Below are 27,894 nucleotides of genomic sequence, written 5' to 3'. Positions count from 1 at the left end.
AGGGAGGTCGACGGATCGGAATGGGGGGATCGACGGATCGGAAAGGGGGGTCGACGGATCGGAAAGGAGGGTCGACGGATCGGAATGGGGGTCGACGGATCGGAAGGGGGGGTCGACGGATCGGAATGGGGGGTCGACAGATCAGAAGGTGGGGAGGTTGACGGATCAGAAGGCGGGGAGGTCGACGGATCAGAAGGCGGGGGGGTCGACGGATCGGAATGGGGGGTCGACGGATCAGAAGGCGGGAAGGTTGACGGATCAGAAGGCGGGGGGGGTCGACGGATCAGAAGGCGGGGGGGGTCGACGGATCAGAAGGTGGGGGGGTCGATGGATCTGAAATGGGGTTTGACAGATTGGAAGGGGGTCGACGGATTGGAAAGGGGGGTTTGACAGATTGGAAAGAGGAGTTTGACAGATCAGAAAGGAGGGGTCGACGGATCGGAAGGGGGGCTCGATGGATTGGAAGGGGTGTTGATGGATTGGAAGGGGGGGTGTCGACGGATCGGAATGCGGGGAGGTCGATGGATCAGAAGGCGGGGAGGTCGACGGATCAGAAGGCGGGGGGGTCAATGGATCAGAAGGCGGGGGGGGGTCGACGGATCAGAAGGCGGGGGGGTCGACGGATCAGAAGGCGGGGGGGGTCGACGGATCAGAAGGCGGGGGGGGTCGACGGATCAGAAGGCGGGGGGGTTGACGGATCAGAAGGTGGGGGGGGTCGATGGATCTGAAATGGGGTTTGACAGATTGGAAGGGGGGTCAACAGATTGGGGGGGTCGACAGATCGGAATGGGGGGATCGACGGATCGGAATGGGGGTCGACGGATCGGAAGGGGGGGTCGACGGATCGGAATGGGGTGTCGACGGATCGGAATGGGGGGTCGACAGATCAGAAGATGGGGAGGTTGACGGATCAGAAGGCGGGGAGGTCGACGGATCAGAAGGCGGGGGGGTCGACGGATCGGAATGGGGGGTCGACGGATCAGAAGGCGGGAAGGTTGACGGATCAGAAGGCGGGGGGGTCGACGGATCAGAAGGCGGGGGGGTCGACGGATCAGAAGGTGGGGGGGTCGATGGATCTGAAGTGGGGTTTGACAGATTGGAAGGGGGTCGACGGATTGGAAAGGGGGGTTTGACAGATTGGAAAGAGGAGTTTGACAGATCAGAAAGGAGGGGTCGACAGATCGGAAGGGGGGCTCGATGGATTGGAAGGGGGGTGTCGACGGATCGGAATGCGGGGAGGTCGATGGATCAGAAGGCGGGGAGGTCGACGGATCAGAAGGCGGGGGGGTCAATGGATCAGAAGGCGGGGGGGTCGACGGATCAGAAGGCGGGGGGGTCGACGGATCAGAAGGCGGGGGGGTCGACGGATCAGAAGGCGGGGGGGTCGACGGATCAGAAGGCGGGGGGGTCGACGGATCAGAAGGCGGGGGGGTCGACGGATCAGAAGGCGGGGGGGTCGACGGATCAGAAGGCGGGGGGGTCGACGGATCAGAAGGCGGGGGGGTCGACGGATCAGAAGGCGGGGGGGTTGACGGATCAGAAGGTGGGGGGGTCGATGGATCTGAAATGGGGTTTGACAGATTGGAAGGGGGGTCAACAGATTGGGGGGGTCGACGGATTGGAAAGGGGGGTTTGACAGATTGGAAAGAGGAGTTTGACAGATCGGAAAGGAGGGGTCGACAGATCGGAAGGGGGGCTCGATGGATTGGAAGGGGTGTTGATGGATTGGAAGGGGGGGGTCGACGGATCGGAATGGGGGTCGACGGATCAGAATGGGGGGTCGACGGATCGGAAAGGGGGGTCGACGGATCGGAAAGGGGGGGTCGACGGATCGGAAAGGGGGGTCGACGGATTGGAATGGGGGGTCGACAGATCAGAAGGAGGGGAGGTTGACGGATCAGAAGGCGGGGAGGTCGACGGATCAGAAGGCGGGGGGGTCGACGGATCGGAATGGGGGGTCGACGGATCAGAAGGCGGGGAGGTTGACGGATCAGAAGGCGGGGGGGTCGACGGATCAGAAGGCGGGGGGGGTCGACGGATCAGAAGGCGGGGGGGTCGACGGATCAGAAGGCGGGGGGGTCGACGGATCAGAAGGTGGGGGGGTCGATGGATCTGAAATGGGGTTTGACAGATTGGAAGGGGGTCAACAGATTGGGGGGTCGACGGATTGGAAAGGGGGGTTTGACAGATTGGAAAGAGGAGTTTGACAGATCAGAAAGGAGGGGTCGACAGATCGGAAGGGGGGCTCGATGGATTGGAAGAGGTGTTGATGGATTGGAAGGGGGGTGTCGACGGATCGGAATGCGGGGAGGTCGATGGATCAGAAGGCGGGGAGGTCGACGGATCAGAAGGCGGGGGGGTCAATGGATCAGAAGGCGGGGGGTTGATGGATCGGAATGGGGGTGTCGACGGATCAGAAGGCGGGGGGGGTCAATGGATCAGAATGGGGTGCCAACGGATCTGAAGGCAGGGGGTCAATGGATCAGAAGGCGGTGGGTCGACGGATCGGAAATGGGGGGTTGACAGATTGGAAGGGGGGTCAACAGATTGGGGGGGTCGACGGATTGGAAAGGGGGGCTTGACAGATTGGAAAGAGGAGTTTGACAGATCGGAATGGGGGTCGATGGATTGGAAGGGGTGTTGATGGATTGGAAGGGGGAGGTTGATGCACTGACTGGGGGATTGATGGATTGGGGAGGTAACATTTATCAAAGAAAGGGTGTTCAGTATGGATTGGACACAGTTTAACCTCTATGGGATTTCCCTCCCCCAACCCCCCCCCCTCGCCAACAATCACTGCCCACCCTGGCACTGCTGCCCGGTCCCACCTTCTCCTCCAGCGCGGCCATCCTCTCCTTCAGATGCAGCTGCAGCCGCTCATTGGACTCAGAGAGCAGCTTGTCGACCGTCTCGGACAGACGCTTGTTGTGCTCGTCGTTCATTTTCTCCCTCTGCCGAGCCTGGGGTAAAAAAAAACACAGGTGTTAGACGGGCAGAGTAACCAGCACGGGACAGGGTGGGGGGGAGGGAGAGGGTGGACACCCGGAGTAGGGAGGGACGGGGTGGCACTGCTCCCTTAAAGCTGCGCAGGTGCTCGGCGTTCTCCTGCCCACGTAGCCGCAGAGCTGGAATCGGACACAGCTAGAAAAAGTTTACGAAACGTGAAAGATTTCCTTTGCTGTATTTTATTTCATTATACCTTTCAATAAATAAATAAAATCAAAAGCTTGTGCTTTTCCAATTTTCATTCCAAATATTCCTAGCGTGTACATTACAAAATACACCATTGAAAGCGCCACCCAGTTTTCAAGCCGTGTAAAAAATTTCCCGCTCAGAGGGAACGTTGCAGGGTGGGCACGGCGTGGGATCTTTCAGACACTATCTTCCAGCTGTCTGCCAGAATATCCCCAGTACGTCAGTCACACCGTACTGCTTCACAGCTCTCCTGGGAAACACCTCCGACGGTTTCCATGGCAACCGAGGTGCCGTTAATGGAAACGCAAACCTCACCCGCCAGTAATGCGGCCACACGTTCTCCCACCGCCCGACGGCAGACAGCAGGCCAGAGCGGGCTAATAGCAACCTCCAGCTTGAAAAAACCCACCCCCACACCAGGGCACCTGCTCCCCATCAAGCCTCACTCAATCAGCAGCCTTGAGCGTAAACTTTCAGTGGATCTGCGCATTAAATCTGCCTTCAGTTCATTAGATGAATTACAGCTATGCTACTGGGATATTATTCTTCAGGCTTGAAGAGCAGGAGGTGTAAATTCAAATCCCAGCACACCATGTGGAATACTTACATTCAATTAATTACATGATCTGAAATATTTTTCTTAAATAGGACTGCTATTAAGTGGTTGTGACTGGAGTATTGAAAAAGTTTACCTAGCTTTCCAAAGCCTTTCAGAGAAGGAAGTGTCTGATCTGTCGCTTACACCGAAAGGGTGAACATCCCTCTGGTGTGACAGTGAGCAGAGGAACCACCTCACACCGCCACCACCCCCCTCCCTAATTTAATGCACGTGGAATGTTTGGATTTTTCCCCCCCAGACATAAAGAGATTATTCTGAATTGCCGAAGGGTGCGATTAAACTAGAGAGGGCACCAAAAAGATTCACAAGGACGTCACTCGGACTGGGGGGCTAGAGTTAAAAGCAGAGACTGGACGCACTGGGACCGTTTCCCCTGTAGCGAAAGAGGCTGAGAAGTGACACTGGAGCAATTCATGCAGTCACAAGAAATACAGACAAGGAGGGTGGTTCCTGTCTTTTTCCCCCAGGGTCTTTTGTTTGTAAAATGCCATTGAATCATGGTGGACTCACGGATAGTTGCCCTAAATAAGTTTTGATCCTCGCAAAGGCGGCTCAATGTAGATAACGTTGCATTCATAGCTGTCCTTATTATGTCCATCTGATTGGCGGCCTTCCTCTCTTCCGTTGTCCTCCCACTTTGCCGAGCGTGATATCCTTTTCCAGAGAGCTGTTTCTTCGTATGATGGGCCCAAAGAGTGATAGGCGGAGTCTTGTCACTTGAGCTTCTAGAGAGAGGCTTGGTTTGATCTTGCTGAGGACCGACCGATTTATTTGTTCTGTAAGAGGTCCTGGAGACGTGTGGTGTAGGGAAGGCTAAAACTAGCGGATGAGGTTTAAGGTACGAGGAGAAAGATTTAAATGGGACCTGAAGAGCAAGTGTTTTCTTCCCCCACTCCCCCACACACACACAGAGGGTGGTGGATACAAGGACCAAGATTGGGGGAGGAAAACAATTACAACATTTAAAAGACATTTGGACTGGCACATGGATAATAAAGATTGGGGGATGTGGGCCAGATTAGGATGGCACTAGGGTTGGCAGGGATGAGTTGAGCCAATGGCCCTGATTCTGTGCTACGTGACTCAGTCACCCTGTGTGTTCCGTTCCGGCAGTTCTGTCCATGGGTAAATTTGTTTTTAAATCTTCTTTTCAAAAGGTGAAACATTAAAATATAAAAACAGATCTGAAACGGAGAATGCATGAAGCTTTATTTGCTGGATTGAGGTATACAACTTACACATCACCTAGTGTCATTTTAGGTGCGTACATTCAGTCAAAGTATACAAGTTACTTGCACATTGTGCTTTTATATGATTGCTTTTATATTTATTGTGTCTTTTTTTAAATCGTGTTCTTTAACTTATTGTATTTTTTTATGTTGCATTGGACCTGGAGAAATAATAATCTTGATCTCCTCTACACTTGTGCACTGAAGAGTGACAATAACCAACCTTGAACCGGATGTCGAGGAGAAAAGATTCAAAAATAGTCTGCACTTCCACTTTTAAACATGATCTTGCTCAGTAAAGCAAATGTTGCCTGCAACAGAACGTTAATTTCTTTATTTTATTTCTTCACGGGGAGTGGGCATTACTGGAAAGGCCAGTACAAAATAGGCTCTTTGGCTCCTTGAGACCATGCTGATTGGCTACCCATCCGACATTAATCCCATTTTCATTATTCTTCCCAGATTCTCGTCACATCCCCGCAGATCCTACCCCTCACCCACACACCAGGAGGAAACCCACAGTCACTGGGAGAGTGTACAATCTTCATACATCCAAAAAAAAAGATTGCGTGCTCTCCCGGCATATATGATGAATAAACTCTTCCTGGGCTTCCATCCAGGTACAGGTATCAATTTAACCGATGTTTTTATGACAAACTCCGCCATCTTCATCAGGGACAGTGCCTGAGCATGTCTAGTCCGGTGGTATTTATGCCCCCATCGTCCATCCCTCCTGATTGGTTAGTCCTCATCCAATCAGGTTTCAGCTCTCCCAATCAAATTCCAGTTCTTACTTAGAGTGAGACCTTTGTCTTTGTTAAAATTCTTTTCCTCTAGTTGTATTTCAATGGCTGTCTTCACCAGGCGGTCACAAAAGCCATTGGCGCGGCACAGTAGTTTTGTACCGAAGTCAATCCTACGACCATTTCAAACGCAATGTTCTGCTACCGCTGATTTCTCTGGATAACCCAAACAGATACACCTCCCGAGCTCCTTGATGCGGGTTTCCACCACACGTCTGATCGTGGATCTGTAGGGAAGACAGGCGGTAGTGACAGGTTCCTCATCCTTATTAGGTTTCGTGGTTTATCCGTTGGCCCTCTCAAGGGCCCCAATGATTTCCTTCACCTTGAGGCCATCCTGTAGGAAACCCATAAGGAAGCTTAAATCTCAGCTAATACGGATCAAAGATGACCTGGGGCAGGATGGCCGGTATTTACAGGATTCCCTGTGAATGCAGAGTGGCGTATGTCAGCCAGAAGGGGCACACGGCAGAAAACCACATCGAGGGGCACAGGAGGTGTATTTGTTTGGGCTACCTAGGAAATTGAAGGTAGCAGAACATTGTATTCGCAATGGCCAAAGGATTGACTTCGATAGCACAAACCACTGAGCCTCCCCAGTGGCTTTCGAGAATGCCCGGTGAAGGAAGCTATTGAAATAAAACTAGAGGAAATGAATTTTAACAAAGCCAAAGGTCTCGTTCTAAGAACTGGAATTTGATAGTCAACAAGTGGGACAGTGGAAACCTGACTGGATGAGGACTAACCAATCAGGAAGGATGGATGACGGGGCTTTAAATACCACTGGACTAGACATACCCAGGCATCGTCCCTGATGAAGATGGCACAGTTTTTCATTGAAACGTCGATTATAATCTATAACTGTACCTGGGTAGAAGACCGAGAAGAGCTTATATATGCTGCAAAAGCACTAGACCCTTTCTCATCTGGAGACTTTACCCTTTGCAGCTCCTGGTTCTTCTCCTCCAGCTCTGCTTCCAGTTGGCACAGCCGCTCCTCTATGTTCCCATGCCTCTCCTCGGCCTGGGAAGAAGGAAACACTTTGGATTAGTGCAATCTCACCTTAGAGCCGTTGAGGTAGGGTTTATGGGATCTCTCTGTGCCCCCAAAGCACCCACAGCTTGTCATTCTAATCCCTTGACTCTCGCCCCGAGGTTTAGACTCCACCTCGGTGAGGGACAGAAGGGAGGTGCCATCAGAAATGAGACATCACCTCTCAGTCAACCTAACGATCTCTTATTCCACATAACCGCGTCCTTCACTGCACCAGGGCCAACAGATTCCCCCGATTACACCCAGCGAAGAGGCTTCATGAGCACCAGTACCTTGTGGGATCTTGCTGTGTAGGATATGGCTGCTACTAGAGTCCCTCACCATGCAGTGTGCGGTGGAGATCACAATGCTACTTTACTCTGTGCAGCAGTGTCAGTGACCTATAAGGCCACAAGATGAAGGAGCAGAATTAGGCCATTCAACCCATCGAGTCTGCTCTACCATTTCACCATGGCTGATCAATTTCCCTCTCAACCCCATTCTCCTCATAATCTTTCACACCCTGACTAACCAAGAACTTACCAACCTGCACCTTAAATACACCCAACAACACACACAAAATGCTGGTGGAACACAGCAGGCCAGGCAGCATCTATAAGGAGAAGCGCTGTCGACGTTTCGGGCCGAGACCCTTCGTCAGGACTAACCGAAAGGAAAGATAGTAAGAGATTTGAAAGTAGTGGGGGGGAAGGGGGAAATGCGAAATGATAGGAGAAGACCGGAGGGGGTGGGATGAAGCTAAGAGCTGGAAAGGTGATTGGTGAAAGTGATACCGAGCTGGAGAAGGGAAAGGATCATGGGACGGGAGGCCTCGGGAGAAAGGGGGGGGGGAGCACCAGAGGGAGATGGAGAACAGGCAAACAACTAAATATATCAGGGATGGGGTAAGAAGGGGAGGAGGGGCATTAACGGAAGTTAGAGAAGTCAATGTTCATGCCATCAGGATGGAGGGTACCCAGCTGGTATATAAGGTGTTGTTCCTCCACCCTGAGTGTGGATTCATTTTGACAGTAGAGGAGGCCATGGATAGACATATCAGAATGGGAATGGGATGTGGAATTAAAATGTGTGGCCACTGGGAGATCTTGCTTTTTCTGGCGGACCGAGCGTAGGTGTTCAGTGAAACGGTCTCCCAGTCTGCGTCGGGTCTCACCAATATATAAAAGGCAGCACCAGGAGCACCGGATGCAGTATACCACACCAGCCGACTCACAGGTGAAGTGTCGCCTCACCTGGAAGGACTGTCTGGGGCCCTGAATGGTGGTGAGGGAGGAAGTGTAAGGGCAGGTGTAGCACTTGTTCCGTTTACAAGGATAAGTGCCAGGAGGGAGATCGGTGGGAAGGGATGGGGGCGACGAGTGGACAAGGGAGTCGCGTAGGGAGCGATCCCTGCGAAAAACAGAAAGAGGGGGGGCCTACCTTAAATACACCCAATGGCTTGGCCTCCACAGCCACCTGTAGCAAAGAGTTTCACAGATTTGCCACTCTCTGGCTAAAGATATTCCTCCTCACCTCCATTCTAAATGGACCTCCCTCTGTTCTGAGGCTGAGGCCTCTGGTCCTGGACTCCGCCACCACAGGAAACATCCTCTCCACATGCACTCTATCTCGGTCTTTCAACATCCGATAGGTTGCAACCATCCAGCCCGCCGCAGGAACCCTACCTTGTTGAGGGCGGCCACACGCTGAGCCAGTTCTGCCTCCACCTCGGGGAGGGTCTCTGCCTTCCGCAGGGTCTGCTGAAGCTTCTGCTTGGAGGAGTCGAGCCACTCCTGGAGCTGGCGGTTCTTGTCTTCGCTCTGAAAGGTGAGCGCATCTCCAGTGAGGGTGTGACAAGGGTCAGCAATTCCCAGCATGCCCAGGGACGCTGCCCCTCCCTCATGGGCTGTCTGCTCACAGGCTCACAAGATAAAAAAGAAGTGGCTTTATTTGTTACGTCTACGTCGAAACGCACAATGAGATGCGTCGCTTGCATCAGCGACCAACAGTGCGAGGATGTGCCAGAACAGCCCACAGGTATCACCACGCCTCTAACACTGAGTTTGCATTCTTACAACTCACTAACCCTTACATCTTTGGGACATGGGAGGAAACCAGAGCACCGAGACAAAAACTCACGTGGCCACAATGCGAACATAACAAATTCTTCAGACGGCGGTGGAGTTGAATAGGCGCCGGAATAGTGTTACGCTGGCCGCCACGTTACCGGGCAGCCTGAAGTAAGGAGCCAAAATGTAACACTGGCCACCACTCAGATAGTGTGTTCAGTTATGAGGGCCATACTTTAAGGAAGGTGTCCCAATACCTTGGAGAGGGTGCAGAGGTGAACACCAGATAGTTAACGTCATGAAGAATATGGGAAATACAGACGGGAGAAAATGCACCCAGGGGCCAAGGACCAAGGAAACAGAATGAAGTATTGGCAAAAGGCCCAAAAGTTATACGAGGAAGATTTCTTTTTACATAATCTATGGTTAGGACATGGATGATGATGGAGGCAACTACAGTCATAGAACAGTACAGCACAGAGGCCCTTCGGCCCATCTTCAGAACAGAGCTCGGTAAGCATCTGAAAAGGCCAAGGGGCAAGAGCTGGCATGAACTCAACTTGGAATGTCCACTTTCCTTGCCTTGACAACAATGTTTCTGATAGGGGTGGGGTGGGGGGGGGTGGTTGTGAGCCATCCCTAGGGACTGGGGTGGGAGAGTGTCAGTAACCAGGAGTTAAGGGAAGGCTGGGCAAGGAAGTGGTGATGCCCCTGATGGATATGGTGGAGAGAGCAGAGTTCAAAGTGCCATGGGTAGGTAACTGAGGTTATGCCAAGTCAGGCAGGTAATGAAGATGGCGCTGAATGCAGTTGTTGGGCACAGGTACCAATGGAGATGGGCATGGGGAAGGGTAAAGCGAAGCGGGGCTTAGGTAGGACAGGCTGCGTTGGATGGGTTTCCTTTCCCTGGAGTGGAGGAGGTTGAGGGGCATAGATAGAGCAGGTAGTAACAAAAGGAGATTGGTGTAGGCAGGTACTCGATGGTTGGCATGGGCACAGTCTCCGTGCCGCGCACTGTCTGAATCATAAGAGGGCACTCACATGGCGAGGGGGAAGGGGGTGTCCCACGAACTGGATGACCTCACATTGGGATAAGAGAAGGGGGTGAACAGTTCACTTTCTAACAGCCAGGGTCTACATGGGAGACAGCAGGAGCACTCACTCACAAACAGTGTGAAGGTGGCACAGCTGATGGCGCTGTCCTCCAGCTCCACTGAGCTGGGTTCGATCCCAAGCTCGGGCCCTCCCGTGACTGGGCGAGTTTCCTCCCAAGTCCATAAGGCATGGGGGCTGGTGGGTTAGTTGGCCACTGTTACCCCCAGTGCAAGTAAGGGGCAGGAGTAGGGAAAGGTCATTAGAGGAATCTGGGAAACTGAGGGGGGGGGGGGGGGGGAGAATGTGAGACTAATGGGAATGATTTGAGAGCCAGTATGGACTCGATGGGCCAAAAGGTCGCTTAAATTATGTGAAACGTTTAAAAAATGATAATAAGAAATATGAGTGGATTCTCTATGCTGGACTCAGCTGAGTAAAATGTTGGTGTGACCGCACTCTTCAGATATATACAGGTACCACAGGGACAGTTATAGACTGGCTTTGATCCAATTAGCACACAAGAACCTGAATTACTCCTCCTGTAAAGAATTCTAGAACTGCTTTGTGATCTATGGATACTTGGTGAAGCGTTAATTTATGGGTTTTTTTGTCTTGACCCAGAAAACAACTGGAGAGGTAGTTGCAAATGGTTGTGGTGAAGCGTTTTATTGGTTTTATGCAACAGGAGGGATCTGATGGGGAGTTTTTGTACAGAGAGTCGGGGGGGGGGGGAAGGTGTTTAGAGTTTAAAACACACTACCTAAAGGATATGCACTATCGAGAATAACTTGAACTATAAAGGCAGAGAAGCCTACAGACTTATTGGTAAATGGGATCAGTGTAGATCAGTACAATGGGGATGTGAACACAGAGGGCCGAAGGACCTGTTCCTATAGCAACCAACATTTTGCTGGAGAACCTCAGTAGCCGAGCAGCATCTGCGGAAGGAAATGGATTGTTGATGGTTGGGGTCAAGACCCTACATCAGGACCAGGCGTGACTCGATGACCGTGGGACAGTTACCTGTTTGTAGAGGGACTCCTTGCTCGCTAGCTCGTTCTCCAGCTTGTCGTTAGCATCGTGCAGAGATGTCGCTTCCCGCTGGGCGCTGAGGTAACGTTTTTCCAGGGTTGTTATTCTCTCTTCCATGTCCTCCCGTTGTGCTAAGGCCTGGGACAGGGACACAGGGTCAACACAGAGGTACACAGGTCTCTGAGCACAGGGGTACCAACCTTCACAAGAAGCAACAACTTACAGTTATATAGCACCCTGAACTAATTATTAGGAGTAACACCCTCAGTCATATTAAGCCTCAGCTGTCCTCCTGCAACCTATTCTCTCTCAACAACTGCTCTTCAAATCTTTCTGCAACTATCTACATGAATGTGGTAGCTTACATGGTCAACTAATATAACAGCACATCTTTGTGATGTGGAGGTCACCACGTGGCCCCAAGGTGAGCATGCAAACTCCACACAGACAGTATCCAACATCACTTATCATTATCATTATGTGCTGTGTCATACGATATCATCATTGTGTCCTGTCATATGACATCATCATTATGTGCCATTTTGTATGGTGTAAGTGATCGTGTTATCTGACCATGATTGTTTTGTACAAATATTTCTACAGAAGTGATTTTCCATTGCCTTCTTCTGGGCAGTGTCTTTACAAGACAGGTGATCCCAGCCATTATCAATACCCTTCAGAGATTGTCTGCCTGGCGTCAGTGGTCGCATAACCAGGACTTGTGATATGCACCAGCTGCTCATATGAACATCCACCACCTACTCCCTGGCTTTATGTGACCCTGATCAGGGTCTAAGCAGGTGCTACACCTTGCCCAAGGGTGACCTGCAGGCTAGTGGAGGGAAGGAGTGCCTTACACCTCCATCCCCCACCACTCATTAGAGTAGTCTCCAAGGTTTTTCCTGACATTCACCTGGGAGAACTAAGAACTGGGAGCTGGACCTGGAACCCATGGATAATGGGATTGCTCTGACAGCTGGCAAAAACTAAATGGCCCAAATAACCTCCTGTGTTGTCAAATATGGAATGCAAAGCGGAACATCTAAATATGTTTCCTATGTTTCGATTTTGGTTCTTCTGCCTTTTATGTCTCAAAGTTCTCCATCCTTCTGCCTTGGGCTCCCCCTGTCAAAACCCGGCAGATCCCTTTGTGATCTTCAGTGCCTTACTGTTGCCGTTGGTGGGCCTGCACTTGTGAAATCTGTGCAACATTTTACGTGGTCACGGGGAGAACGTGCAAACTCCACACAGACAGCAGCCGAGGTCGGGACTGAACCAGGGTCTCTGGTGTTGAGAGTCAACAGCTCTGCTCACAAGGTGACCAAGCCTCCCTCGGGGAGGTTGAAATCTGGGATGTCGGAGTTGCGGTGGAGGTAAATTCATTTGGTGTTCTGGAAGGAGCTGGGCACATTCTGTGCAAGGAGACAAAAGCTGTGGGGAGTGTCGGGGAGCACGGGGCAAACACAGCACATGCAAACATTCCCTGTCAAATAACTGCAGTCTCCGCATCAGCAAGAACTATCTATTCAACTCCCCGTCACTCAGCAGCACCACAGGCAATAAAGTGCCCCCACACCGAGGGGCAGAGCTTTGTATCACCCATTGTGTAAAGTCTGAGTGTCCAAGGAAGGGCAGCCCTCTGCTAGATCAGACTTCTCCTCCTTCCAGGACATGGATATCACTTGGAAGGCCAGAGTTTATTGCTCATCCCTATCTGAGGAGGCACATACATGGCATGGAGTCACATTTAGACAACAGAAGGTAACAATGGAAGCTCTCCTTCCCGAAGCAATGGGGTTTTACCACCTGGATCCCACGGATGAGACCAACCTTAATTCCAAAACTCAGTCAGTAAAGAAACCACAAAGGAAATGTGAAAAGACAGCAGGAAGTACTGGGAATAGTCTGCTGGACAGGCTGAAGTTATGGAGAGAGAAAAAAAAGAGTTAACATTTCAGGTCCAACATTTTGCCATTCACACTGTTTCATCAGAGTTCTGATGAAATGTCATCAGGTGGAAACGTTAACCTTTTCTCTCTCTCTCTCTGCAGACATCTGCCTGCCTATTGGATCTTACTGTCTCTATTTTTAACACAGTTTTATTACACCATGCATTAGGGTTAGGTTTAGGGTTTAAATTTAAATTCCCCCATTACCACGGTGAGAATAGAACTTAAGTCTTTGGGTCAATGCTCCAGAACATCTACTGCTTCACTGCTATGTGGCAAACCCCCCTTGCCATTCATGGGTGGGAGCAGGTACCTCTTTCAAATCCCGCTGGAGTTTGGTGTTGGCCTCCTCCGACTTGATGAGATCCTTGCGCGCGGTGCTGAGCTCATCCTCCACCTCGGCCACTTTCCGGCAGAGGGCGGCCAGCCGCTCCCTCATCTGCAGCAGCTCTGTGCTCTGCCTCTCGATCAGGTCATGGCACTCTGAGTCACCGTCGCCGGACAGCGCCGTACCGTTCGCCAGCCTCTGGGGAGCGGGATACGGAGGGGGACCTTGCATTAGTGTGGACAACCCCCACCACGTGGCAGAACCGCCCTCGGACCGGATGCACAATGTATCCAAGCCAGGGAGTACTCAGGAATATCCACAGACATCTCCTGTGGCCGTTCAAAGGTTCAGTGCAGATGACCAGCTACTCATGACACCGAGGCTGGCTCTGGGCGAGGGTGGAGGAGGGGTATTCCCGCGCTTTGGGATGTGGGGTTAGAGCTGTAACTGGGGAGAGGGGATGGCTTTGAGTGAGAAATTGCAGGTCAGGCAGAAGTGATGATGGGAGGGCAGTGGGTGAAGTGTGTAGAAGTTGGGGTCATGGTTCTTTGGTTAGGGAGGTGAGCAAGGTGTGGTCCACAACACAAGCACAGTTGATTTGGGCCTGACCAACACTCTCACTCCTGCACTAATTTCCCTCAGTACTCAATGGCAGTGTGATCCACAGTAGGTGCATTGAGTCCTGAAGGGTCTCAGCCCAAAATGTAGACTGTTTATTCTTCTCCATAGATGCTGCCCGGCCATCTGAACTCCTCTAACATTTTATGAGTGTTCCTGTAGCGCAGGATGAGTGCGTTTTCTGAGGAAATCATATTGGAACTGTGGGCATGTCATACCGGGAAGTCCCTGCTAGAACCTCCAGGGTGGCCTGAGACTGTGTGGAATGGGTCCTGATCCCCGTTTAGCCCAGGTGGGGTGTCTGTCTGCAATTGCTTGGCCCTGACTAAAAAGGACTACACAATGGAAGTCACTGATGCCAGACCGTTGCTGCCACAACCTCCCATCAGTCACTGGCACAAGGTGCCCAGGGGGAGGGAGTAATGAAGGCAGAGAGTCACCAACCTTCACTCTCATGCTTCACGATCATAGGAAGGACTTGTCCAATTCACTACCAATAAATTAAAAATTAAATTTCATTAACAAGCAAATTTAAGGGAGATTTTAACATAATCTTGCATCAGCGTTGCATGACGGAATGGATAAATTGCCAATTTCCTGCCCGTTTTATTGTGGAAAACATGGAATGGAAAGCTGCTCAACCTCAGATTCTTCTCTGTCTCTACAAGAATATGAAGAGTTTGTAAAAATGAACCTGAACTTGGCGGGGGGAGGGGAGGGGGGGGAGAGTTTATTCTCACCACTGAAGACCATTGAATGACCAGGGTTATGGACCAAGTGCTGGTAAATGGGGTTGGATGGCTGGAATGGACATGATGGGCTGAAGGGCCTCTGCGCCGTAGGACTGCGACTGTAAAGGCAGGATAACCTCCCACACGGTGCTGGCTGCTGTCATTTTGCAGAAGGCACCACATACACTTACATCCTGGGCTGTCGATTCCAACTCCTCTTCCAGAATTGAGACCCTTTCCAGAGCCACTCGCAGTCTCTCCCGAACCTGCCAATCAAAACAGCACAGGATTAATGCTCAGTATCCCCAGGACTAAGAGAGCAAGCATGCACGAAGAGTAATCCAGGCGACTCTAACCTGGAGACTCGTGTAGAGGACATGATGGCCCATTCCAGTCTCTGCGCTGTGGGGATTTACACAGGTTTCCCCCCGGTACTTTGGTTCCCTCCCACATCCCACATCTCAAAGAAACAAAGGTCACGTGTCAGATGGTGGCTGTGAGTTTCTCCAACGTTTGGTGAGGGGTAGGATCTTGGGGAGGGATGTGAAATTGATGAGAATATGAGAAAGGGAGAATGGATCTGTAGGATTCATACAAGTGGGTGCCTGATGGCGGACATGAATTTGATGGGCTGAAGGGCCTGTATGAATTCTGTATCTTTTCATGATTCCATAATAGTTTTGGAGCGATGGAATTTGCTCTGTTGACAGCTGAAGAAGGCGGAATCGGTCTTGGAGCAGAGGAGCTTAAAAGGGAGGGTAGATCGTGATTTCTGAACGCATTAAGGGTTTGGTAGATTAGAGAAGAAGAAAGGATTTCTGGTGGCAGGGGAGGCAGGTAACCAGAGGAAACAACGGAAGAACAGGTGGTGAGGGGGAATATTTTTACACAGACGTGTTACTGAATTAAAAGGCTCCACTTGTGGAAGCAGATTTCACAGCATCTTTGAAAAGGGATTTCAGCCAGAGAGTGGTGAATCTGTGGAATTTGTCACAGGCGGCTGTGCAGGCCAAGTCATTGGCTAAATTTAAGGCAGAGGTTGATAGAAATTTGATATACAAGGCACGAAGGGTTACGGTGAGGAGGCTGGAGATTGGGGCTGAGATCAGCCACGATGAAACGGTGGAGCAGACTCGAAGGGTCAAATGGCCAACTTCTGCTGTTATATCTTGTGGTCTACGTTCTTGTGGGTTTTGATACATACACGAGACGGGGAACGAGCAGGGAGAGGAGCTGCCTGCTCTGGCAAGGAGCCAGCACGGGTGTGGCGGGACGAGCGTGGCCTTCACCTCCACTGCTTCCCCGCCAACAGGAACAAGAGCAGAGACGGAACAGCACGAGATGGGCCGAGTGGCCGCCACCCCCACTGCTTTCCCCGCGAGCGGGAGCACGAGCAGAGATGGCACAACGCGAAGTGGCACCTTCTCATCCAAAGCTTTGTGATGTTCGAAGAGAGACTTCAGGGCCTTGAGCACCTCGACCTCGCTGGAGACGCCGGCGGGAGACTGGGCCTGGCGCTTCACCACCGTCATCCTGAGGGAGCGTTCGTGCCGCGACACCAGGCACTCCAGGTGCTCCAGCAGCAGCTGCGGGGAGCGACAACAAATCCTGAGCCACAGCCACAGATCTAACCTGCCCGGAGCAACGCAGCCACCCCGGAACCCAACAGCGCAGTCCGTCGCACAGCAAGGCAGAGATGAGGAGCACAGCACCCTGGTACCTGGAGAGAAACAACTTCACAATCCGGTGGCTACACCTTATTCGGAAGAGTCTCAAATTTTACCAGAACTACCAATTTCTCAGGGTTCTAGTTCTATCTAGTTTATTTTATCCATTAACATCACATTTGCCTTTGACTCTCCCTTCACTTCACCCCCCCCCACCCACTTCTGTCTACTCTCCCTTGTCCACCATTCTATCTGCTTCTTTCCTCATTTTCTTAACTCTTCATCAAATCTCCAGCTTCTCCCAGTGCTAAATCTTCTTTTGCCCCACTGGCCAGCACCTCAGATGCTGCTGGATTTGTATAGCACCTGTGATGGATGAAAGCGGCCCAAAGGAGGAGTTATCAATTAAAACATTCACAGCCGGCCACACAAGGGGGATCAGGGCAGGACTACCAGAAAGGCACCCGAAAGGACGAGGAGAGGTGTGGGAGAGACTCAGGGAGAAACTCACGGTCTTGGAGCCGGATAGTGAAAGAGAAGGATAGACTGAAATGATCTCAGAGGGTTCTGCAGATGGAGGAGATTGGAAGAAGGTAGGAGGAGGGCTGTGGAAACAAAGAGAAAATTTAAGTCACAGCAGTGCTGGTGATGGGCACAGTCCAGGCCAGCAGGCCCAGGAGAACAGGGGCACAACTGGAGGGGAAGTTTGCTCTCGTAAGTATTTTCTCTGCATCTACGGGGAATAATTGGTTGGCAACTCAGTGGTAATAGTTCCTGCTGTCAACATTTAGGACAAGGCTATAGCTGAGGAAGAGACGCCAGATGTGAATCTGATCTTCACGTCCTGCTCCATGAGAGTTAATGGAGAAGTAGACCACTGAACTACTTTCATCGGCTCACTGCTAATTACTTTGGCAAACTATTTCTGTTGTTCCTTTCCCATGGCTGTTGTCCAGGGTGGGGGAAGATTTGGGGGTGGCATTTGGGAATTTCTCATGGGGGGTGGGGTGAGCTGATAGGAGCACATCTTTGGGCTGGGGTACAGAACTCACCCGCGTGTTGTTCCTCTCCGCCTTCAGCTCTGCGATCTCCTCCTCCCTCTCCAGAAGTTGCTCCCGGCACAAGTTCAGCTCCTTCGTGAGGACGGCAAACTCCTGCAGGGGAAAAAGGGTATCGGGTAAATGACGGGTGACAGGTTTCCACTGCCTGCGAGGGTAGAGTCAATGCAGAGGGGGCGAGGAAAGGATAAAGAGGTGGTGAGTGGGAAGGAGACCTTGGAGTTAGAGGGTGGGCCATTAAGCATGAGAATATTACATATCTAGTGGGTTCAACCCAGTACATCATGGCACATTCATCCCTACCTTCGCAAGTATCTTTTGCGTCAAGAGGGCAAGATCCATTACCAAAGACCCCCATCATCTGGGCCATGCTATCTTCTTGCAGGAGGTACAGGAGTCTGAAGTTCCACACCACCGGGTTCAAAAACAGCTTCTTCCCTTCAACCATTCAGTACTTGAACCAACCGGCACAGCCTAAACACCATGTCGCTATAGCAACGCTGCGGCCATTTTGCACAATGAGAAAATTGTGTTATTTCTTGTCAAAAATGTGTGCCACTTCTGTTTTCCTCGTGAAGCTGCTGGGTGCCTGTGATGCTGCTGAAAAGCACGTTCTCCATTGCACTGTGCACACAATAAAATCCGCTTTGATGAGCATGGACTAGTAATACTTAATAGCAAATTCTTACCGCTCATAATGGGAATAGTGCCATCACAGACAGGTCTGCGGGGACCTAAGGCATTGATCCGGAGATGTGTGCTGCAAACCCCCTCCTTCTGTGGCAATAATGGAACCTAAATTCAGAGCTGTTGTATACGGTGACATATATATAATTGGATAATAAATTTACTTTGAGCTTTGAACTTTAAAGGTAAACAGGAGGCTGCCGGTCAGCAGAGACCCTGAAATAAATTGGGGGGAAAAGGTCAGTGGTAGTAATGCTGATCCGGAATCTATCAGCTGACAAAGCCTCTTTGAAGGAAACACAATAACTCTTCCTGGTCTACACTCTGTCCAAATGCAAATCCACCAACGTGGCTGACTCCTAACTCACTGAATCACAGGAAACAGACCTTTCAGCCCATTGAGTCTCTGCTGACCATTAACCATCTGGGTATCTTCAGAGTAAATTTATTATCCAAGTACATTACAGGAAGGATATTCATGTTGAAAAGAGTGCAGAGAAGGTTCACAAGGATGTTGCCGGGACTTGAGAAACTGATTTACAGAGAAACGTTGAATAGGTTAGGACTTTATTCCCTGGAGCGTAGAAGAATGAGGGGAGATTTGATGGAGGTGTATAAAATTATGATGGGTATAGATAGAGTGAATGCAAATGGGCTTTTTCCACTGAGGCTAGGGGAGAAAAAAAAGGAGGACATGGGTTAAGGGTGAAGGGGGAAAGTTTAAAGGGAACATTAGGGGGGGCTTCTTCACACAGAGAGTGGTGGGAGTGCGGAATGAGCTGCCAGATGAAGTGGTAAATGCGGGCTCACTTTTAACATTCAAGAAAAACTTGGACAGGTACATGGATGAGAGGGGTATGGAGGGATATGGGCCAGGTGCAGGTCAGTGGGACTAGGCAGAAAAATGGTTCAGCACAGCCAAGAAGGGCCAAAAGGCCTGTTTCTGTGCTGTAATGTTCTATGTCACCGTATACTACCCTGAGATTGATTTTCTTATGGGCATACTCAATCAAAAGCAGAATAATAACCATAATAGAAGCAATGAAAGACCACATCAACTTAGACATTCAGTGTGCAAAAGACAACACCCTGTGCAAATACAAGAGATGGTGCAGATGTTGGAAATCCAAAGCAACACACACAAAATGCTAGGGACACTCCTCACCTCTGGAGTGGAATGAACCGTCAACGCTTCAGGCTGGGACTCTTCATCAGAGAGGACATGAAAACTCCTCACAGGCAGCGCCCGAGGTCAAGGCTGAACCCAGGTCAAGGGAGTTATGATGCAATACTGCCACCCTACCTGAAGATGGTCCAGAGGATAGTCAGGGATGGCATGAAATGAGAGCCCTACTGGGCACACAATCCCAGCAACAAATATATGAACAGTGGCATTAAATTGGCAGCTTTTTCCACAGATACAAGACTGAGAATGAATCTCTGCGGACCACATCGATAGACACAGGACACAGGAGGAATCAAAGTTCAAAGTAAAGATCACCGTATACAACCCTGATATTCACTTTCTTGTGAGCATATTCAACAAATCCATAGAATAATAACCATAACAGAATTAATGAAAGACCGCTCAACTTGGGTGCTCCATCAGTGTGCAAAAGGCGACAAATACAAAAAGAAAAAAACAATAGTAATAAATAAATAAACAAGCAATAAATATTGAGAACATGAGATGAAGAGTCCTTGAAATTGAGTCCTAGGTTGTGGGAATGTTTCCATGTTGGGGCAAGTGGAGTTATCCCCTTTGGTTCAAGAGCCTGATGGTTGAGTGATAATGTGTTCCTGAACCTGGTGTGAGTCCTGAGGACCCTATACCTTCCTTCCTGATGATAGCAGCGAGAAGAGAATCACCAATATTGATAAGCTGATTATGGGACCCCAGGGCCGCATCTTCGGAGTTTTTCAATTGAGATTAAATCAATGATTCATTAAGATAGTTATACACCCTCCCAGTGTCTGTGAGACCAGGGCAGGGAAAAACTTCTCCGGCTGTAGCAACATTTACTCCAGGACTCTGGGAAAGAGGTGAGGGGGTGGGGATCTGTCACTGGCTCTGATCTCGGGCTGCAGAAAGTACCACAAGACCCTCACAGCAGAAAGGACAAGACCAGGTTGGACCCAACACAGGGTCCTGGACAAGACCAGGTTGGACCCAACACAGGGTCCTGGACAAGACCAGGTTGGACCCAACACACGGCCCTGGACAAGACCAGGTTGGACCCAACACACGGCCCTGGACAAGACCAGGTTGGACCCAACACACGGCCCTGGACAAGATCAGGTTGGACCCAACACACGGCCCTGGACAAGACCAGGTTGGACCAACACAGGGTCCTGGACAAGACCAGGTTGGACCCAACACAGGGTCCTGGACAAGACCAGGTTGGACCCAACACAGGGTCCTGGACAAGACCAGGTTGGACCCAACACAGGGTCCTGGACAAGACCAGGTTGGACCCAACACAGGGTCCTGGACAAGACCAGGTTGGACCCAACACAGGGTCCTGGACAAGACCAGGTTGGACCCAACACAGGGTCCTGGACAAGACCAGGTTGGACCCAACACACGGCCCTGGACAAGACCAGGTTGGACCCAACACACGGCCCTGGACAAGACCAGGTTGGACCCAACACACGGCCCTGGACAAGATCAGGTTGGACCCAACACACGGCCCTGGACAAGACCAGGTTGGACCAACACAGGGTCCTGGACAAGACCAGGTTGGACCAACACACGGCCCTGGACAAGACCAGGTTGGACCCAACACACGGCCCTGGACAAGACCAGGTTGGACCCAACACACGGCCCTGGACAAGATCAGGTTGGACCCAACACACGGCCCTGGACAAGACCAGGTTGGACCAACACACGGCCCTGGACAAGACCAGGTTGGACCAACACACGGCCCTGGACAAGACCAGGTTGGACCAACACAGGGTCCTGGACAAGACCAGGTTGGACCAACACACGGCCCTGGACAAGACCAGGTTGGACCCAACACACGGCCCTGGACAAGATCAGGTTGGACCCAACACACGGCCCTGGACAAGACCAGGTTGGACCAACACACGGCCCTGGACAAGACCAGGTTGGACCAACACACGGCCCTGGACAAGACCAGGTTGGACCAACACAGGGTCCTGGACAAGACCAGGTTGGACCAACACACGGCCCTGGACAAGACCAGGTTAGACCCAACACACGGCCCTGGACAAGACCAAGTTGGACCAACACACGGCCCTGGACAAGACCAGGTTGGACCAACACACGGCCCTGGACAAGACCAGGTTGGACCAACACACGGCCCTGGACAAGACCAGGTTGGACCCAACACACGGTCCTGGACAAGACCAGGTTGGACCCAACACACGGCCCTGGACAAGACCAGGTTGGACCAACACACGGCCCTGGACAAGACCAGGTTGGACCCAACACACAGCCCTGGACAAGACCAGGTTGGACCAACACACGGTCCTGGAGAAACCCAGATTCGACCAACACACAGAGAATGGGATTTTAAAAAAACAAGTCACTGATGCTGCTTCCTCTGAATCCTGTTCTAGCATTGTCATGGCACAGCTGCAGCCACTCGCCCCACTGTGTGCATGCTGGCTCTTTGGAAACCAGATCCCACTCTTAGCTCAGAGATTTCTCCTTTATTTGCTGCTTTCTAATATCCAACCACCCTGGCCCTTCCCTGTACAGAATAATAATATTGTCACCTGTCAGGCAGGAGGTTGTGGGAGGCAAAGTACTCATTCAAGTCTGGCACTCTAGGCAGCAGTGGGAAGTGCCAAACTGTGGGAGTGTCATCTTTTGGAAGTGGTTGGACAGGTCGTTGGGTCAAAGAGTCAGGCCCTATAAGCCACCAATGGTCTTGCTGACCATCAACCACCCATTCACGTTAATCCTACACTAATCTAATTTTAGTCTCTCCATATTCCCATCACTTCCCTCCAGATTCTATTGCTGACCTAAAAACGAGGGGGAATTTGGCAGCCAACTAACGTACTAACCCACCCATGTCCAGGATGTGGGAGGGACCAGAGCACAGGGGAAATCCAGAGACAGAGAGAGTGCACGGGCTTGTTCTGCCGAGCATTGTGGGTAGGACCCGTTGGCGCCAGAACACATGGCCACGCTTGCGGGCTGCCTCCGGTACAGCTTTGGACATGTCGGTTTTTTGTAGAAATGATGCATTGCACTCCATTGTTCAATGTAGATGTGATAGGTAAATCCGATTCTGGAATCTCCACACAGTCAGCGTTGAACCCAAGGACTCGGGAGCTGTGAGCAGAGGCTCTTGGAGCTAACCCCACTGTGCTGTGGCTTGAATCAGGGTCCTGCAGGGAATGCAAAGGTCTAGCAGGAAAGAAGACCCTGGTATCCCAGCCCTGGCCAACATTCCAGCCTCAGGCTCTGGGGTTTAAACACTTCTTGCTTCAGATTTCCAGCTGAAGGAGAAATGCCAAATCATTTCCATTGGCAACAGCACCTCAGAAAACGTTCACAGAAGTCATTTGGATTATTCTGTGGGTTTGATGAGCTGCAATGTGTATGTAAATTCCTCTTCTGACATTTACAAAGACTCAGCTGTGACCCAGAGCACAATCCCAGCTTGGGGAAGTAAGCCTCCATCTCCTCCACCAATTCACATCGTTCTGCAGCTGAGGAACGCCAAGGACCATGGCTCCTCTCACACAGCGAGCGCTAAACAGAGTCGCTACTGTGGGCAGCAATCTGTGCACAGCAAGATCTCACAAACAGCACAGCGATCGCAGCCAGATTACCTGACACCGTTATCAACTTGACAGTGATCACTTAAGCTGTTTTAGTGATGTTAGTTGGAAAGAGATGAACGCAGATGGTGCTGGACCCCAAGATCTCTTTGTTCCTCCACACTGCTACGAATCCTGCCATTAACTCTGTACCCTGCTTTAAAGTACAACCTCACTTTCCAGGATTGAGCTCTCTCTGCCACTTCTCAGCCCAGTCTACATCCTGTCAACGTTCCATTATAACCTATGGCAGCTTTCCACAATGCCACCAATCTTCATGTCATCCGCAAACTTACGAACCCACCCTCCACTTCACTCAATTACGCTCAGAGGCCACTCATTAAGTACCTCCTGTGGCCAGTAAAGTGATCACTGTCGTTGACTTCTGCTGCTGTAGCCCATCCTCTTCAAGGTTCAACATCTTGAGCGTTCAGAGATGCTCTTCCGCACACCACTGTCGTAACTCACAAGATCACAAGACAAAGGAGCAGAAGTAGGCCATTCGGCCCATCGAGTCTGCTCCACCACTCCACCATGAGCTAAACTATTCTCCCACCTAGTTCCAATTTCCAGCTTTTTCCCCATATCCCTTGATACCCTGACTAATTAGATACCTATCAATCTCCTCCTTAAACACCCTCGATGATCAGGCCTCCACAGCTGTATGTGGCAACGAATTCCATAAATCCACAACCCTCTGGCTAAAAAAATTTCTCCTCATCTCTGTTTTAAATGGGTACCCTCTAATTCTAAGACTGTGACCTCTTGTCCTGGGCTCACCTACCAAGGGAAACAGCCTTTCCACATCTACTCTGTCCAGTCCTTTCAACATTCGAAATATTTCTATGAGATCCCCTCTCATTCTTCTATACTCTAACGAATACAGTCCAAGAGCCGATAAACACTCCTCATATGTTAGCCCCTGCATTCCAGGAATCATCCCAGTGAATCTTCTCTAAACTCTCTCCAACATCAGCACATCCTTTCTAAGATAGGGGGCCCAAAACTGCAGACAGTATTCCAAATGGGGTCTCACCAGTGCCCCATAGAGCACTGTGCTTATTCGGGTTACTGTCGCCTTCCTGTCATCTTGAACCAGTCTGGCCATTCTCTTTTGACCTCTCTCATCAACAAAGTCTTTTCACCCACAGAACTGCCACTCACTGGATGCATTTTTGCACCATTCTCTGTAAACTCCAGAGGCTGCTGTGCATGAAAATCCAAAGAGTTTCTGCCATACTCCAACCACCCCCTCCCACTAATCATTCAGGGTCAAAGTCACCAAGATCATATTTCTTCCCCATTCTAAACACAAGAGATTCTGCAGATGATGGAAGTTGAGAGCGACACACACAAAATGCTGGTGGGACTCAGCAGGTCAGGCAGGATCTATGGTAGTGCTCACCAACCTTTTTAAGCCCAAGATCCCCTACCTCGGCCCTAGTAAAAGGCGAGATCGACCCCAGATCGATTAGTTACACGCATGCGCACTGGGGCAGAAAAGACCGGAAGTAAAACCCCGCAACCCGGAAGTAGAAATAATGTATGAACACCAGGGGTCCCCACCCTTTTTTGCACCGCGGACCGGTTTAATATCGACAATATTCTTGTGGACTGGTCGACCCGGGGTGGGGGAGGTGTTAAACACGACGGGAATACAGCGATACTCAAAGCAGGTTCCTTATGTCCAGTCTATTCTGCAATTTAGTTTTCACGGCACTTAGCTGCTGTCCCGTGCTGCTCATGTTTTTTCTGCTGAAAAAATTCAACAGGTTTGTCTTTAAGTGCAGGGTGCTTGGACTCAAGGTGCCGAAGCAGTTTTGAGGGCTTCATTGCCTCATTAGACAGCCTCCGGGCCTGAACTCCAGCTTCCTGCCTGCCCGCCGCCAGACGCCCTGGCCAGGTGTGGCTAGTCGTGGGTCGGGTGAGAGGAAGGTGAGGGCCGGAGGTCCCCGTGCCGGGGCCGTGGCGGTCACAGTCCGGAGAGAGCGACCGACCGAGCGAGGAGAGTGACAGGACGCGCGCCTGCGCCCCCTTGTAGGATCTATCGGCCGACAAAAGTTTGTTTCAGTAGATCGCAGTGCGGTAGCTGCTCTGCTGCTTACGAAACCTCGAGCCCGAATTAGGTCGTCCACAAATATTTTAGCACCGGGTTCCCCACGAACATTCGGTGCGCTAAACAGGTTCAGAGGTGGCGTCCGTCTGTCCGCGCTCCAGGCCGGTAGCAACGACACTTCCCGCCGGCCGCACAAGAGTATCACTGCGTTTAGGCGACTGATGACCTCGCGTGCGTTCAAGTTCAACAGTGAGCGTGACAGCGATTGAGGAAAGGTGCAACTGACTCATATCATTTCCTCGTGGCCCGGTGGTTGGGGACCACTGAAGTACACTGTGTAGTGCGCGGTGGGGAAGCTACACGCATGCGCGCTGGGCAGAAAGAACGGAACTAAAACCCTGCAAACCGGAAACAATCTCTCAACAGTATTTGTGTATTTATTTTTCTTTTTTTTCCCAGGATCTACTGGAAAAGTCTCAAAGACCGACCAGTCGATCACGATCGACGGGTCGGCAAGCACTAATCTATGGAAATGAATGAACAGTTGACATTTTGGACCGAGACCCTTCATCAGGACTGGAAAGGAAGGGGGAAGATGCCCGAATAAGGTGGTGGGGGAAGGGGAAGGAGTGCAGGTTAGAAGGTGACAGGCAAAGACAGGTGGGTGGGGGAGGAGTGGGGTGTGAACAAAGAAAGAAGTTGGGACGTGATAGATGAGGGGCTGAAGAAGCAAGAATCTAATAGGAGAGGACAGTGGACCATGGGAGAAAGGGAAGGAGGGGGAACACCAGGGGGAGGTGATAGGCAGGGGAAAAGAGGTAAGAGGCCAGAGTGGGGAATTAAAGAGGAAAGGGTGAGGGGAAAATCACTGGAAGTTGGAGAAATCGATGTTCATGCCATCAGGTTGGATGCTACCTAGCTGGAATATGAGGTGTTGGGCTCATCAAGGCAGAAGAGCAGGAGATGGACAACACGTCAGAACGGGAACAGGGACAGGCTAGCAGGAGATCCTGCTTTTGCAGACGGAGTGGAGGTGCTCAACAAAACAATCCCCCAGTCTAAATCAGGTCTCTTCAATGTAGAGGAGACTGCATCGGGAACACCGGATATAACAGACAACCCTGAGAAATTCGCTCACCCCATTTTCCTGCTGCCTTACAAGCGATAGAGTCCTTTTCATCTTCCTCTACCACCCAGGAGTCTCCGCAACCAACACACCATTCTCCGCAACTTCTGCCATCTTCAATGGGACCCTACCACCAAACACATCTTTGCCTCCCCCCCTACTCTCCTCTTTCCACAGGGATTGTCCCTCCTTTACCCCCTTGTCTGCTCATCCCTCTCCTTTAATTTCCTTCCTGGCAGTTATCCCTGAAAGCGGAGCAAGTGCTACACCGGCCCCTACACCACCTCCCTCACTACTCTTCAGGGCCCCAAATAGTCCTTCCAGGTGAGGCAGCACTTCACCTGTGAGTCTGTTGGGGTCATCGATTGTATCTTTTCCTCCCGGCGTGTGGCCTCTTGTACACCGGTGAGACCTGACGTAGATTGGGAGACCACTTTGCTGAGCATCTACGCTCTGTCCGCCAGAACAAGCAGGATCTCCCAGTGGCCATCCATTTTAATTTCACTTCCCATTCCAACATGCCAGCTTATGGCCTCCTCTCCTGTTGATGAGACCCATACTCGGGTTGAAGGAGCAACACCTTGCATTCCATCTGGATAGCCTCCAACCTGATAGCATGAACATCGATTTCTCGAACTTCCGGTGATGCCCCCTACCACCCCTCTCCTTCAACATTTCCCTCTCTCACCTTATCTTCTTGCCCGCCAATCACCTCCTTCCGATGCTCCACCCCCTTTTTCTTCCTTCCATGGCATTCTGTCCATTACTATAGACTCCTTCTCCAGCCCTGTATCTCTTTCACCAAAACTTCCCAGCCCTTTACTCCACCCCTCCCCCTTCCGGTTTCACCCATCACCTCGTGTTTCTCCCTCCCCTCCCCCCCACCCTCTTACTCCGACTCCTCATCTTTTTTCTCCAGTCCTGCCGAAGGTTCTCTGTCCGAAACGTCGACTGTTTACTCCTCTCCATAGCTGTTGCCTGGCCTGCCGAGTTCCTCCAGCATTTTGCGTGTGTTACACGATGTTGTGTCTCAGGCTCACGGGGCATGAGCTGCCCCTCACAAAGCCAGGGTGACTATCCCAAATCGGGCAATGCTCCTGAACTGGAAGGGGGGAACCAATGTCCTAGCAGACACATTTGATCGAGCTGTCGGAAAAAGTCTGAAGTAGGTTTGAAGCAGAACTGGAACTGGCGTGAGAGGTCAGATAATTATTTATCTCACGATATAGCGTGGAATAGGCAATTCTTGCCCCTTGAGCCCAACAAACCCAATTAAACTACCTGGTACATCTTTGGACTGTGGGAGGAAACCGGAGGACCCAGAGCAAACCCACACATACCACAGGGAGGACGCACAGAGACTCCTTACGGAGGGTGTTGCAATTGACGTCAAAATCTATCTGCCTGAACTATAATGGTGTTATGCAACCGTGGGGATAATGGAGTAGTTGGTGTAAAGGTAGACACCTCTTACAGCAAGCTCTCAGGTTAATCTGGCCTAATAGCTCCTTGTGTTTCCTGAAAAGCTGTTTGGGATAGTGCAGTATTAATGGTGCTATGTAAATGGCAGTTGTTGTTGTACTTGGCAACATATTTACTCAAAAGCCAAGGCAGCGATAAGTGGGATTTGTCAGAATCTGAAAGCACTGTAGCGCAGGAGGAAGCTGTTCAGCCCATCAATGCCTCCCTCCACCTTATCCCACAGCCCTGCTAATTCCACTCGTTTCCAGTACTCTTTTCCAATTCTGTGGTTCTTGCCCCAACATACTTCCATTACCACTGTCACTCCACATCTTCCTTAGA

The 27,894-nt window shown here is 51.0% G+C and overlaps 1 protein-coding gene across 1 annotated transcript in view; it reads right to left on the bottom strand.

Moving 5' to 3' along the window:
- LOC140719344 (liprin-alpha-3-like) overlaps positions 1-27,894 on the bottom strand; it is a 294,708-nt gene that overhangs the window by 208,198 nt on the left and 58,616 nt on the right. Inside the window, 8 exon segments of the mRNA XM_073033919.1 lie at positions 2,829-2,960; positions 6,786-6,869; positions 8,564-8,698; positions 11,066-11,212; positions 13,337-13,549; positions 14,892-14,966; positions 16,122-16,286; positions 17,420-17,521. Of these exon segments, the coding sequence (XP_072890020.1) occupies positions 2,829-2,960; positions 6,786-6,869; positions 8,564-8,698; positions 11,066-11,212; positions 13,337-13,549; positions 14,892-14,966; positions 16,122-16,286; positions 17,420-17,521 (1,053 nt within the window).

The sequence above is a fragment of the Hemitrygon akajei genome, chromosome 31 (genome assembly GCF_048418815.1).
Source record: "Hemitrygon akajei chromosome 31, sHemAka1.3, whole genome shotgun sequence".
Classification (NCBI taxonomy): domain Eukaryota; kingdom Metazoa; phylum Chordata; class Chondrichthyes; order Myliobatiformes; family Dasyatidae; genus Hemitrygon; species Hemitrygon akajei.
The sequence above is the reverse complement of the archived record's forward strand: the minus strand, read 5'-3'. Positions and strand labels throughout refer to the sequence as shown.